Source organism: Charadrius vociferus, unplaced genomic scaffold, assembly GCF_000708025.1.
Source record: "Charadrius vociferus isolate BGI_N301 unplaced genomic scaffold, ASM70802v2 scaffold183, whole genome shotgun sequence".
Classification (NCBI taxonomy): domain Eukaryota; kingdom Metazoa; phylum Chordata; class Aves; order Charadriiformes; family Charadriidae; genus Charadrius; species Charadrius vociferus.
Window position 1 is genome coordinate 3,820,189 of NW_009648250.1, and position 12,511 is coordinate 3,832,699.

The following is a 12,511-nucleotide window of genomic DNA, read 5'->3' on the forward strand; positions in this document are numbered from 1 at the left end:
GTCCTGCGGCTGAACCTGTTGCTGTCGGAGCTGTCTGGAGTGCCTTTCCTTCTCCGTGGTGCCAGCCTGCTCTGAGCAGAGATCCCTCCAATCTCCCTGGACAAAACCCAACCTCCAAGGCAAGATTTTCATCCTTCTGCCTGTGGGGAGGCTTATGGTGCATCTTGGCCCCACTGGGGTCTGGGCTTCCTGTGATGGACCTGGGCAGTTCATGACAGCTCTACCCTGTGGGCAGTCTCCAGGGAGCTCCTGGGCTCTGTAGATTCACTTGGCAGCTTCTGCCTTTAATCACTGAAGCACTTGTGTTAAGTGGAGCACAAGCTATATCAGAAAAGACACAGTGAGGAAAGGGAATGAAGTGCTGGGGAGTTGCAAAATTCCTTGTAGTCTAAAACAAAGTGGTTGACGAGCTGTTAATAAATCAGTGCAATCTGAATACAGACAAACTGGGAACACCTCTGCAGTGCATAGGAAAGGCTGGAAGAAGACCACAGATTCTGATGAGGTGTAGTGTTTGGGCTGGGCTGGTCACTAAATGAAAGACAGATGCTCTCTTTAACCTCTTTCCAAAAAAAGAAGAGAGAGAGAAAAAGGGAGAGACTTATGGGTTGAAAAGAACACTAAAACTACTTTAATGAAATATTAATAATAAAAAGAAAAGATGATGATATTAATAAGACAATAATGAAATATGTATACAACATATACAAAACCAGTATCAAGCTCCCAGAATGATGATCTTGTCACCAGCAGGCACAGGGAGAATCCCGGACTGGACTCACTGACAGGAACTGTACTCAGGAATGCACGTATTGGGATCAAAGGCAGAGGAACAGAAGAACAGACAAAGTCCTCCTCAGACGTCGGCCATTGAAGAAAGAGGCTGACCCTTTGATCCCTCAGCTTTTGTACCGAGCATGATACAGATGGGATGGAATACCCTGTTGGTTGGTTTTGGCCGATGAAGCCAATGACACACTTGCCCTTTTTGGACCGGTTAAAGCAACCTCTTCGTTGGGTACTTTTTTAGTTACAAATGGTCTCTGTTAAAAGTAGCTTGTGTGAACCTTCACTGTTTTTCATGGTTAAGTTTGCTCCGTGGGAGTTTTTGCTAAATGGAGAGGAGAAAAGAGTAGATGTTAAAATGTAAATACCTACCTACAGGTCTTTGACTTTTGAGTTAAAGAAAAATTACTTTGAGTAATGGAGCTGTTACTTTAAAGGAACAGCATTTTGGAAACTGCTTTATTCCCAAGAAGGCTGTTTCCAATAGCCGTAGAGGAGTTGTTTGCAAAATAGAAGCAGAGGCTTCTGCAGGGGCTGGGGCTGCTTCTTCAGTGCCAAGGGGGTCTGCTGTCTTTTTTGCCTCAAGGCAGTCAGTTTTCATATTTTCTGATTTGTACTGCCAATACAGGGATGCAAGAGGTGGCTGACTGTGTGGACTGCAGGTGAGACTTGCTATGCAGAGCGAGAGGAACTTGAGAGTCGCTAATTAATTCCTGCTCGGGGTGAAGATAGCTGCAGACTCCTCCTGTGCAAGAATAACACTGGCGTCGCTGAGTTGCACAGACTGGGAGTTGCTGTTACTCTGAGTACACGGGGTTTATGGAAAGAGCAGAAATAATAGCTTGAGGAATGGCAATAAAGCCCTGGGCTGTCTCAGGAACCAGGGCTCTCCATATGTAAACCATTAGGGTCTCAGTAAAGTAGAAACACGCCTGCAGAGAAGCAGCATGAGCCCAAAGCCTGCCAGTTTCTCTGTGCTGCTGAAGGGAACCTGTCTGTTTCTCTGGGTTACTAAAACCCCTCCTTAACTCTTTATAGAGGGGCGGCCTCAAAGAAGGCAGAGGCTGCTGTAACCCTGGTGGATACAAGGCATTGGAGGTCAGCCAGAGTGGGAGCTTGGTTCTCCAGGCCAGTGCAGGCTTGTGCTGACCAGAGGAGCTTCCAGGATGGCTTTTCTCCATTACTCCTGAGCGCTTCTCTGGGGTGGAGGAGTTGCTGAGCTGTTACTGGCAGAGGATCAGGGTCAGGCGCAATACTGCTACCCCCAGAATGCTTCACACCAGAGGTGCATCAAGGCTGCACCATTGCAAGCTGTGTAACTCGGGGAGGATCTGGACAGAAGTCCTATGCCCGGTGAAGTCCCAGGGTTCCTGCCCTCCTTGAGTGCTTGGCTATGTGAACTCTCCCCTGTTCCTGTTTGCAGGAGCTGGGTGTCTCCCAGAGGGATGGGAAGGGCAGGCACAGGAGAAAGTCACTGACCAGCAGCTGTGCTCTCATGCAGAATCCTGTCCCATGACCCTGTCAGCGCCCAAGAGCAGAGTCCTGGAGCCCATGCTGCAGTGGGCTCGGTGTGGCAAGGAGAGGCGTAGGAGTGGGGTGTTGCAGGTGTTGCTTCCTTCTGATGGAGAGGTGCCTGGTCAGATACGTGTGTGATGTGCTGCAGTCTTTGCTCATGACAGATCTGGACTAGCCATGCCCCGAAGGCACGCTTAGGGAAGTCCACAGGGTAACTGCTGGGTGGCATGTAGAAATGTCATACTCTGTAGTCAGCGGAGCTAGAGTTAGAATTGTTGTAATTTTTTTTTTCCCCCTCTGAAAAGAATCCTAAAAGGAGGCTTTAATTTACCTTTAATTAGCCTTTCCTTTGGTTTCACCTCACAAGCATTTAATGTTTCAAGCAATTATAGTCTCTCAGTAGAAATTCCACATTTCATAGAATCATAGAATGGTTTAGGTTGGAAAGGACCTTGAAGATCATCGAGTTCCAACCCCCCTGCCATGGGCAGGGACACCTCCCACTAGACCAGGTTGCCCAAGGCCACATCCAGCCTGGCCTTGAACACCTCCAGGGATGGGGCCTCAACAACCTCTCTGGGCAACCTGTTCCAGTGCCTCTCCCCCCTTAAAGTGAAAAACTTCTTCCTAATATTTAATCTAAACCTGCCCTCTTCCAGTTTACAGCCATTCCCCCTCGTCTTCTCACTACACGCCCTTGTAAAAAGTCCTTCCCCAGCTCTCCTGTGGACCCCCTTTAGGTACTGGATTTCTGTGTTGTTATAGTAAACTGTATTGTAACAGCCAAGAGAAATTGGTTAAATTTGCTTCTTTGGCCCTTATAGGTGTACTTTACTTTTACCTCTGTGACAGTGTTGAGTATGAGCTTGGGTGATTTACTCAAGCAGGTTGCCTATGGATGGTGTACAGGTGCAAATGCTGCTTTTCATGTTTGTGATGTGCCCACTGTAAGGGTTTGCACACTTTTGGGTACTCTGCAGCTTCAGTGGCTGTTAATTTACATTTACAGATTGTTAGAATAAGATTCAGTAGTTTACCTTCCTGAGAAAAACTGTTGCTCCTGCTGGCAAACTTCTGCACATCTGGCTGATAGGAACTGGAAGTGACTATTGAGGCAGCAGGTCTTTACAGCTTTTCCCATGTGATCAGACCATACTTCACTTCCCCAAACTTTGCTGTGTTACCCAGAATATATATATGAATATTGATAGACAAATATGTTTTATTTGGTCTGTTCTTATTTCCATGTTCTCTCTCTCTCGTCCCCAGCTGCTGCAAGTCAATGGAAACCAAGGTCTAATTCTAGTGTATGTCCTTACACGTATTTTCTAGCACATTTTGCCTTCACCTTGGCCTTCCTTCCCAGCACTTCCTATAGCTCCATGTTATGGTTTGAGAAACCCACAACAATTTATTATTGTTTGGATAATTGTTCTATCACCCGATGACCCCTCCCCACCTCGGAAGCAGAATCAGAGAAAACTGAGGAAACCCAAGGGTTGAAATATAAACAGATTTAACAGAATAACACTAAATAATTAACATTATTAATACTAAAGAACCAGTATTGATCCCAATACCAATATAAAATATACAAGTATTATAATCAGCTAATTCTATCCGTAGGAAGCTGTGCACTCCCAGCAGTGGACAGCAAATGTGGGACACTGCGAGCGCGACAGCTTCGGGAGGAAGGGAAGGGCTCAGGAGTCCGGCACCGGGGCAAGAAGGTCGCAGGATGGCCGCCATCAAGGGAGAGAGAGAACTTAGCAGCAAACTTCCTAATTTATATTGAATGTGACGTTCATGGTATGAAATAATCCTGTTGACCAGCTTGGGTCGAGTGCTCAGGTCTTGCTCCTCCTCATCTCTGCTCCTGGTGAGCTCAAAAACACCGAGACCTCGAAACCCACGCACCACAGCTGGCTATAAAGTAAATATTTTCACAAATTCAGTCTTCTAAAAGTGCAGTTTTCCCAAGCATTAGAAGATAAATTAGTCCTGTGTTGCTCAAACTAGGACACTCAAGTTCATAACTTTCAACGCTTCCAGTACACAGGAGAGAAAGCTTATCCTGTGGTTTTATGGGTTTTATGAGTGTTGTGTGAGCCCCAGGAGAGCTGCAGAATTCTTCTGCAGCCTCTCAAAAGCTGAGACGTGCGCACTGGATTGAAGCACGGAGGAAGGAGTGGAAGTCCACTGCCCACTTGAAGAATGCCATGTATTTTCTGGTCCTTCTGCAAGATCAGCATCGTTGCCCGAGGCAGACACAGACAATTGAGCCTGGCTGGAGTGCACCTTGGAGGCAAGGACCGAGAGTTTCAATTTGAGAGCAGCATGGCTTAGCCTTTGCGCAGTCCTGTCAGAAGGGTTTATTCTGCTGACTAAGGCCAATACAGCGTTCAGCGAGCGGAAGGACTTTTTCAGGAGGGTGTGAAATTCTCCCACCACCTTATTCCTCCTTTTGTGACATTGCGTAGCTTGTGCAGTTGCAGAAATCAGATGATAGTAAGCGTTTGAAGGTGGAAAGCTGCCCAAAACAGTTTTTTTGCAGGGAGGAAAATACAAAAAAAAATGGCAGTGAAACACGCTAGCAGAAAACCCAGCTATTTTCTATGTGCAGTACAAATATTGCCGTCATGGATCTAACTAGCAATCCCTCTTCTGGTCCAGCAGTAGATAAAAGCAGATTCAGAGAACAGAGCGATGGTCACAAGAAATGTTTTTATTGGTAAAAATTTCCTGTTAGAAGTCTTGGCAGCTGGTAACTGCCTGATGTTGTGGTTCCACGGAATTTAGCTTTTCATCCATATTTATGTATTGGCGAAGGTGACTCTGGAAACTCTCAATAGCCAGCTGATTGCCTAATTCCTTCTTGCATCTTGCTGAGCTCATGGTCTTTAAGGTACCTTATGAGAGGCTATAATTATGTGTTGTGTAAGAACACGTGTTTTGTTACACAACACAGATGCGTTTCTCTTGTATTTGTTACATGTCTGTTTTCTTTGAACATCCCTTGGTTTACAGATGCAAAGGATCAATGAAAACACCCATTTAGCTTCTCTGAATCATTTAGTACTTTGCATCCCAGCCAGTGAGTGCCCTGACTAAGTTAGATGCTGTGTATGTGTGTATATAGACCAGCTGTGCAACATATGTTTGTCACGAGATCAGTCTTCATATATTTCCTCAGGAGCCTTCTCGCACATATAACAGAAAGTGCAAACACTTTATGAAACAAGGCAAGATGGCAACGCCAAGCTCCTCTCCTACTGCAAAATCTTTGTGCAAAAGATGGAACGTTGGTCCTGCGTGTAGTATGGTAGCACCCCAGAAAAAACTACTTGTGAACAAGATAACTGGAGGTAGCATCTGGTCAGTGCTACCCCAGGTGGGTGCTTCTGGTAGCTCTAGGTGCCTGTTCCCATCTGCCACGTGTTGTTCATTCTCTCCTCCTCCAGAGAGGACTGCGCGCACTGCTGTGCTTGAGTAGGGCTTTGAGTGCTGTATGTGGCAAGAAATATGAGTTTTGCACTTGAATCAAAACCTGATGAGATTTGTGGCGGACCTGGTGTCCCAAGGGATTTCATTCCCTGGGCTTGTACCATTCCTCAAGAAATCCCGGTCTTTTGCAGAAACTAACTTCACCCTGGTTAGAGGTAAATGATTTGTACTTAATGAGCAAAGCTGTTCCCCTGTACTGATATAACGAGCCTGGCTGTGGAATGCATCGGAGGTAAGAACAGGAGAGTATGAATTTAATGTGATAAGGATGGAGCAGGAGGGACAGTGGGATATTAGTAGTGGTGAACTGGAGCGTAGAGCATTTAAGAAAGGTTGGAATCATATATGGCCTGATTCTGTCTGGACTAGTGCGGTGATGGTGATATAGCAAGTGCTGTAAAAAAAAAAAAAACACCACCAAACAAACAAAAAAACCCCAACAAACAAACAGATGGGGCTCTGGATGTAATTGCTGGCTCCTGATGCTGTCATCTGACCAGATGCTGTCCATAATCAAGGGGAGATCCTCCATAAACAAGGGATTTGGCAAAGAACTGAGATTTCTCACCAGCGCTCCTTAATTCCTTCCTCCAAAGGGAATTTGAACCATGTCACCCCAGTCTTCTGGATTTCTATGACCTCTTCATATGGCAGTATAGTGTCTTGTGGTTGGCAGTGCCAAAAACCATAGGAAAGTTCAGGGAGCTGAGCATGGATCCTTTGCTCATCGACTGCAAAAAAGGGAGTCCTCAGTGCTGTCCAGGTGATTTCTTGCATGTCTAATTCTGGACAGCACCGGGCTCCAGTGGTCTGCATTGGTAGTTCCAGGCAGGGCGGTGTGGATTATTTGTTGTTTTGCCTAGAAACAGAATGTTTGGCTCTGGGTGGAAGCTGGCCAGGGCTACCATAGATAGAGGAGATTTGGAGCAGTGGAAGATATGCTGTTCGCCCCCCCCATTTCTTTGTCCGGGCTCTCTTTTGCCTTTTTGAAGGAGGTAGAGAGGAAGGGAAGAAGATTCGCTGCTTGGAGAGACAATCCCTGTTCAGGCAGGAGTGGTAGGGGTTGTCCTTGGTAGCCAGGGAGACCATCGGGCAGAGGCACAGGGCAGGCTTCACAGAGAGAGCACACCACACAGGTCTTCTCCCTCCAAAGAAAAAATAGGGGCAAATTAGCCATGTTCCCCTCCGCAGGGCTTCCGTCACATGGCTGGAAACCTGGCTTTGGTTAGGAACGGCTTTTGAGAGCAACTTTTCTCCAGGAACCCAGGTACAGGAAGAAAGTAGGTAAAGGGGGGACCTGGATTAGACATTAAGCTGGGATTAGTTTGGAGAAGAAGTGAAGGAAAGCACCTGCTGGCTAAGGGGGAAGGTGGGATTTTTGGCTTCATGGGGAAATAGAACTGTTTTTTCTCTTTGTTTGTTAGCGGACCTGGAGGCTGTTTGTAAAACCTGCAGAGAGCTGCTGAGCTCTGGCTTCTACAAAATAGGTACGTGTTGCCTTACCCTGCTCCCTTCCCCAGTCTATACCTGGCACTCCCAGGTGAAACAAGGACGTAGAATTTCGTTCTCCTTTCCGTTGTCCTCAGAAGAGAAATACCAAGGAGAAAGACGCACAGGGAAAGGGAAAGTCAGGGAGAACTGGCTAATGAAGCAGCTCTGCCTTGAGAGGCTGCATTTTAACTGAAGCTACAGCTTGCAAGACCTGACATTGGTGGGAATGCTAAAGATGCCTATGTTAGTCTTTGCAGTAAGTGTTGCAAGCACACCTCAATACTTAATTTTACAAGCATACATGGGATCTGCAGACATCTGAGCCCCTTCTGGTGGCCCCACCATTTTATTCACTCTGAAGCGTTCTGGAACAGCTTCTTCTCAAAAGAAAATATTGGGAGCTGTTCAATTTAGAGAGAAAGTAGAGCTTAGTTTAAGATAAGTAGAGCTAAGTTTAATGCTGCATCTGGCTGTGGACTCTGGTCTAATTTTAATTGAGGGATAGCAACAATGCTGCTTGCACTGAGCTGGTAAAACGAGGCTATGTGGAAAGGGGATCACTGTAATTAGCTTTTATTGTGGTAATACCTCAGTTGTTACGTTGCTACACAGGACTGTTATTAAATACCCTGCTGCATAAAAAGAGGCCGTGTGTGTTTTTGCAGTTGTATCTGAGGTTGTTCACATGGCAGCGAACAGCACAGATGTGCTGTTGCTCACTGCTACCCCTCCTGCCTTCAAAAGGTTACATTATATACTCATTCCAGTGGGTGGAAGTGCTGTGTCTTCATCCATATCTTTCTTCAGGGCAGGTTAGCAGTATTTTCCAGAATAAATCTGGACACAGGGAGGACTTTGGGCTTGTCAGACCCTGTTGGGAGAGGATGGGAAGGAAATACATTTGCTCTTGGATATCATTGTGGGTCAGCCCCAGTGTTAGAGACATTGAGCATGCCCTGACTGAATTCTAAATATCTACCATTAAGCAGGCATTCTTTGCAGGCTCACAAGAGATCCCCTTGCTGCTCCCGCTGAATCCCCTAGAGTTACTTGGGAAAATAAACAATCCTTCCTACTCACTTAGAGGACAGTCATGTTTCTGCCAATGCAGGCATTGCTGTCCTTCAGTTTGTGACTCATAAGAAAGTAAAAAAAGGTTTGGAAAATAAACAGTGGGAGTCTTGTTCCAACGCTCTTATTTAGCTGGAAGTCATCTGAAATCTGAGTTGGTTTATTGCCTTCAGTCAACCAATTCAGGGGAATGAAATCTTTGCGTATTATTGTGGTAAAAGCTGCCTTCTGAATTAACATGATGATGAAGAAGACACTGCAGATTTCCAGTGCCCTGTCCTGCTAAGGTGGTGTTTATGCTGTAGACAGACCAGTGTGCACATGTCTTTGTTAAAAGCTGGAATTATCTCTGATGCTTTGTTCCTGATTCAATGCCATCATGTCTCTGTTTTCCTGCAGAATGAAGAGACGCAAGTGTCCCTACAAATGGCCCTCACGAAGGAAGATCCTGATCCTGTGTGTTACTGGGTGGCTCATTGCAATGCTGAAGCTCCTCCATGTTGAAAGACACTTTTTTCCTTCTAAGGGCATTTATTTGGTTGAGCACTTCTTGAGCACTTCTTCTTACGTTAGAAACAGGTATTCCTACCTTAGAAATGAATTCCAGTATGAAATTAATTGTTCATCTATATATGAACAAGATCCTCATGAAATTGGCAAAAGTTTAGAGGTAAGAAGAAAAGAGATAATTGATTTAGCTGATGAAGATGTTATAGCAATGACCAGTGATTGCCACATGTATCGTTCACTTAGGAAATACCACCTAAAACCTGTTTCTCCAGAGGAGGAGAGTTTTCCAATCGCCTATTCTTTGGTTGTTCACAAAGATGCAGTAATGGTAGAAAGGCTCATACATTCACTGTACAGTCATCAAAATATTTACTGCATCCATTATGACCAAAAAGCAGCAAAAAGTTTCAAATCTGCTATGAACAATCTAGCTAAATGTTTCCCCAATATTTTCATTGCGTCAAAATTGGAGACAGTGGAATATGCACATATTTCACGGCTGCAAGCAGATTTCAATTGTTTGTCTGATTTGATGGACTCTTCAGTTTCCTGGAAGTACGTTATTAATTTGTGTGGCCAAGATTTCCCTTTGAGGTCGAATTTTGAGTTGGTTGCTGAACTGAAGAAACTCGGTGGAGGGAACATGCTGGAAACTATAAAGCCAAGCAGTAGCAAAAGAGAACGGTTTACTTATCATCATGAACTTATGAAAGTGCCTTATGAATACATGCAGATGCCTGTAAAAACCAACATTTCCAAGAGTCCACCACCTCATAATATTGAGGTATTTGTAGGCAGTGCCTATTTTGTTTTAAGCCGAGCATTTATTCAATATACCCTTGAAAGCTCTCTTGCAAAAGATTTTTTCGAGTGGTCAAGGGATACATACTCTCCAGATGAACATTTCTGGGCCACTCTTGTACGTGTTCCTGGGGTCCCCGGGGAGGTTCCAAGGTCGGCCCAGGACATAACAGACCTACAAAGCAAAACTCGTCTGGTGAAATGGAATTATCTTGAGGACCATTTGTACCCTCCCTGCACTGGTACCCACCTACGCAGTGTCTGCATCTATGGAGCTGCAGAATTAAGATGGCTTCTGAATTATGGGCACTGGTTTGCCAACAAGTTTGACTCCAAAGTAGACCCTGTCCTGGTAAAATGCTTGGCAGAAAAACTGGCAGAACAGCAGAAAGACTGGGTATATTTGTCCTCTGATAAATACTTTCTGCACATAAATTCTATGAATGCCTCGCTATAGCAGCACGGTCTTCCCTGCTCTCAGTACTGTGTACTGTTATAGCACAGCGCCTGCAGTCCCTCTGCCTTGACCTGCTGCAGGATGTTAGCAAGCAAAACATCCATTCTGCATAAAGTTCAGGGCCCTGGTGAGCCAGGTGCCTGGCCATTTATTTATGAAAAGTCATGTCTCTCTGAGTAACTGTTTTGTAACTTGCTACAATAATCCTGTAATTGTTCTTCAGGGTGATTCTGAGACGGTGAGGTTTGCTTTTGGAGGCTGGCGCTGTCTGTCCCGATGGAGTATTTCAGAAACATGTTTTACATCAAGTGTGTTTGTGTCTTTCCTAAAAAACTCCAGCACATCTGTCTGTCCCCTTTTCCTTCACTGTTGCTTTTCTTAAAGGTGTGAAACAAAGACCTCTGTATCTGCTACCTCAGGAAAACTGGAAGTGCCCAGCTCACAGACAAAACCAAGAGATCAGCATGACACCAAATGAGCCGTGTGCCCTCACCTGAAGTCCCAAACTTCCCGACTGTGGGAGCTAACAAAGATCTTTGCAATGTGAATATGACTAGATGATGTAAGGGAAAGAAAATCCTTAGATAATGCATTGTCCATAGCATTGCTCTCTTCTCCCAGCTCATCTGTGTGTTGCTTTTTCTTCTGCGAAGCGTGTGCTCAGGTTCTGTGCCATGCCTATGAAATCGGTGGTGGTTGCTTGAAGCAGAATTATGCACTGTTATTCTTCAAAGGCAGTATACAAGCGTGCCCTAAGGGCAGTCTCTGCAGCCCCTTAGAGTAGATATCCAGGCCAAAAGAGGTCGATCTTCATTTCTATCTCTGCCTGTAGAGATATCGTCCTGTGAAATCCCAGCCCTCTTGAGACAGTATGTCTACACACAGTGGATAACAAGTGCTATTTCTAATTAGTGTTCAGCAATGCGGTGCTATGTTGAAATGCAAAACATGCGAAGTCGAGCAGTAATCATAAGAACAGCCATATTGCAGAAATGAAGACCCTGTGTAGACGTGTCTTTCCGTGCAAGTCTCTTGGCCTTGTGCCACCACGATCCCAGGCTGACAGGTGCCTGGCCAAGACCTGGTTCAGCTGTAGAGCAACTGTTTTCCAACAGCCTCTGTTTCCCATGGCCTTTCCAGGCCTCCTGGTAGCAAAATGGCCTGGGAGCCTCCTTGCAGCTGGGCTGCCCACGCTGCAGCGTGAGGGAAGTGTTTGTTAGAGCAGGGGTCTCTGCAGAAACTCTTGCAATTCAGAAATGCCTCTTGGCATTTTGGGGGTTTCTCTGGAGTGTTGCTTTGCCACAAGTTCAGTTTTGGTGGTTCCAGTGGACCCTGGGGCCTAGCTTAGCTGCTCCATCCTGCTGTCCTCTCTACCCATCTGGCTTTTATTAAGGGGCCTCTTCTCACGAGTGTCTTGGGGATATCTGGTCTTATCGATCAACAGATTGCTGCAATAACGACCACATCTCATACCCATGAGAAATCTTTGTTTCTTATTTGAGTTGAAAGAACCAAGTCATTTTTTGGTCTCAGTTTTTGTTTATAAATTTAGTCATGGTCAAGTCATCTGGGGATTAAGAACAAGTTTGAGAGTCAGGAGTTGTGGGCGTTTTTACCTGTTCATGACACTGATTTCCTGAGACCTCAGACAAGTCTTCTGAGTTTTCTGTTTCAGCTGTTCCAGCTGTAAAATGGAAACAACAATGTTCTATTATCTTGCTAAGCACTTCAAAACCTATGGGTGTTGTGAGTTGGTTGCACAGTACTAATTGCTTATCAAACTATTTATGGAGTCTGTGTACGCACAGGTTAAGTATTCTTTGATGTACTGTTTCTGAAATAAACGAGGATTATTTTTAAAGTGTGTGTTGCTTACTTCAGTGACTTGCCATGTCTGCCCAGGGCTGTTCTGACTTGATGTGATTTATAGACACTTTTTAGAAAATGAAATATTAACAGTATTTACAGATTCATACCTCAGTGCTTGTATATAAAGTAGAGAGTTCCCATGTGGAAAAAGGTTAATAAAAGAGGATGTTGGGATCCCAGAGGGCCAAGCCACAACCTTCTGTACACATAAATTGATGTTTAATGATATATTTTAAATTTTTTATTTAGTTAAGTTGGCTTTATATATGTATATACACACATCCCCATTTGTGTTTAATTTAAGTGGTTTGCTCGACCTTAAATTTATAAAAAGTAATCCACCAGCACATTAAACTTAACTAAAGTAAATAATTCTAATCAAGGTGTAACTTTGTGCTACTTTAACTGAATTGGGTTGAATGACACCTGTAATTTAACCATTTTGAAATAAGACAGCTCATGCTTCCTAGGTAGTGAAGAAGTGGATGTGGAGATGGCACAGTATGA

The 12,511-nt window shown here is 44.8% G+C and overlaps 1 protein-coding gene across 1 annotated transcript; it reads left to right on the top strand.

Annotated features, from left to right (window-relative positions):
* The first annotated feature begins 8,767 nt into the window (after positions 1-8,767).
* GCNT4 (glucosaminyl (N-acetyl) transferase 4, core 2) lies at positions 8,768-10,135 on the top strand. The gene has a single exon (XM_009884257.1). It carries the CDS (start codon positions 8,768-8,770, stop codon positions 10,133-10,135), a length of 1,368 nt encoding a protein of 455 aa, XP_009882559.1.
* Positions 10,136-12,511: the final 2,376 nt, after the last annotated feature.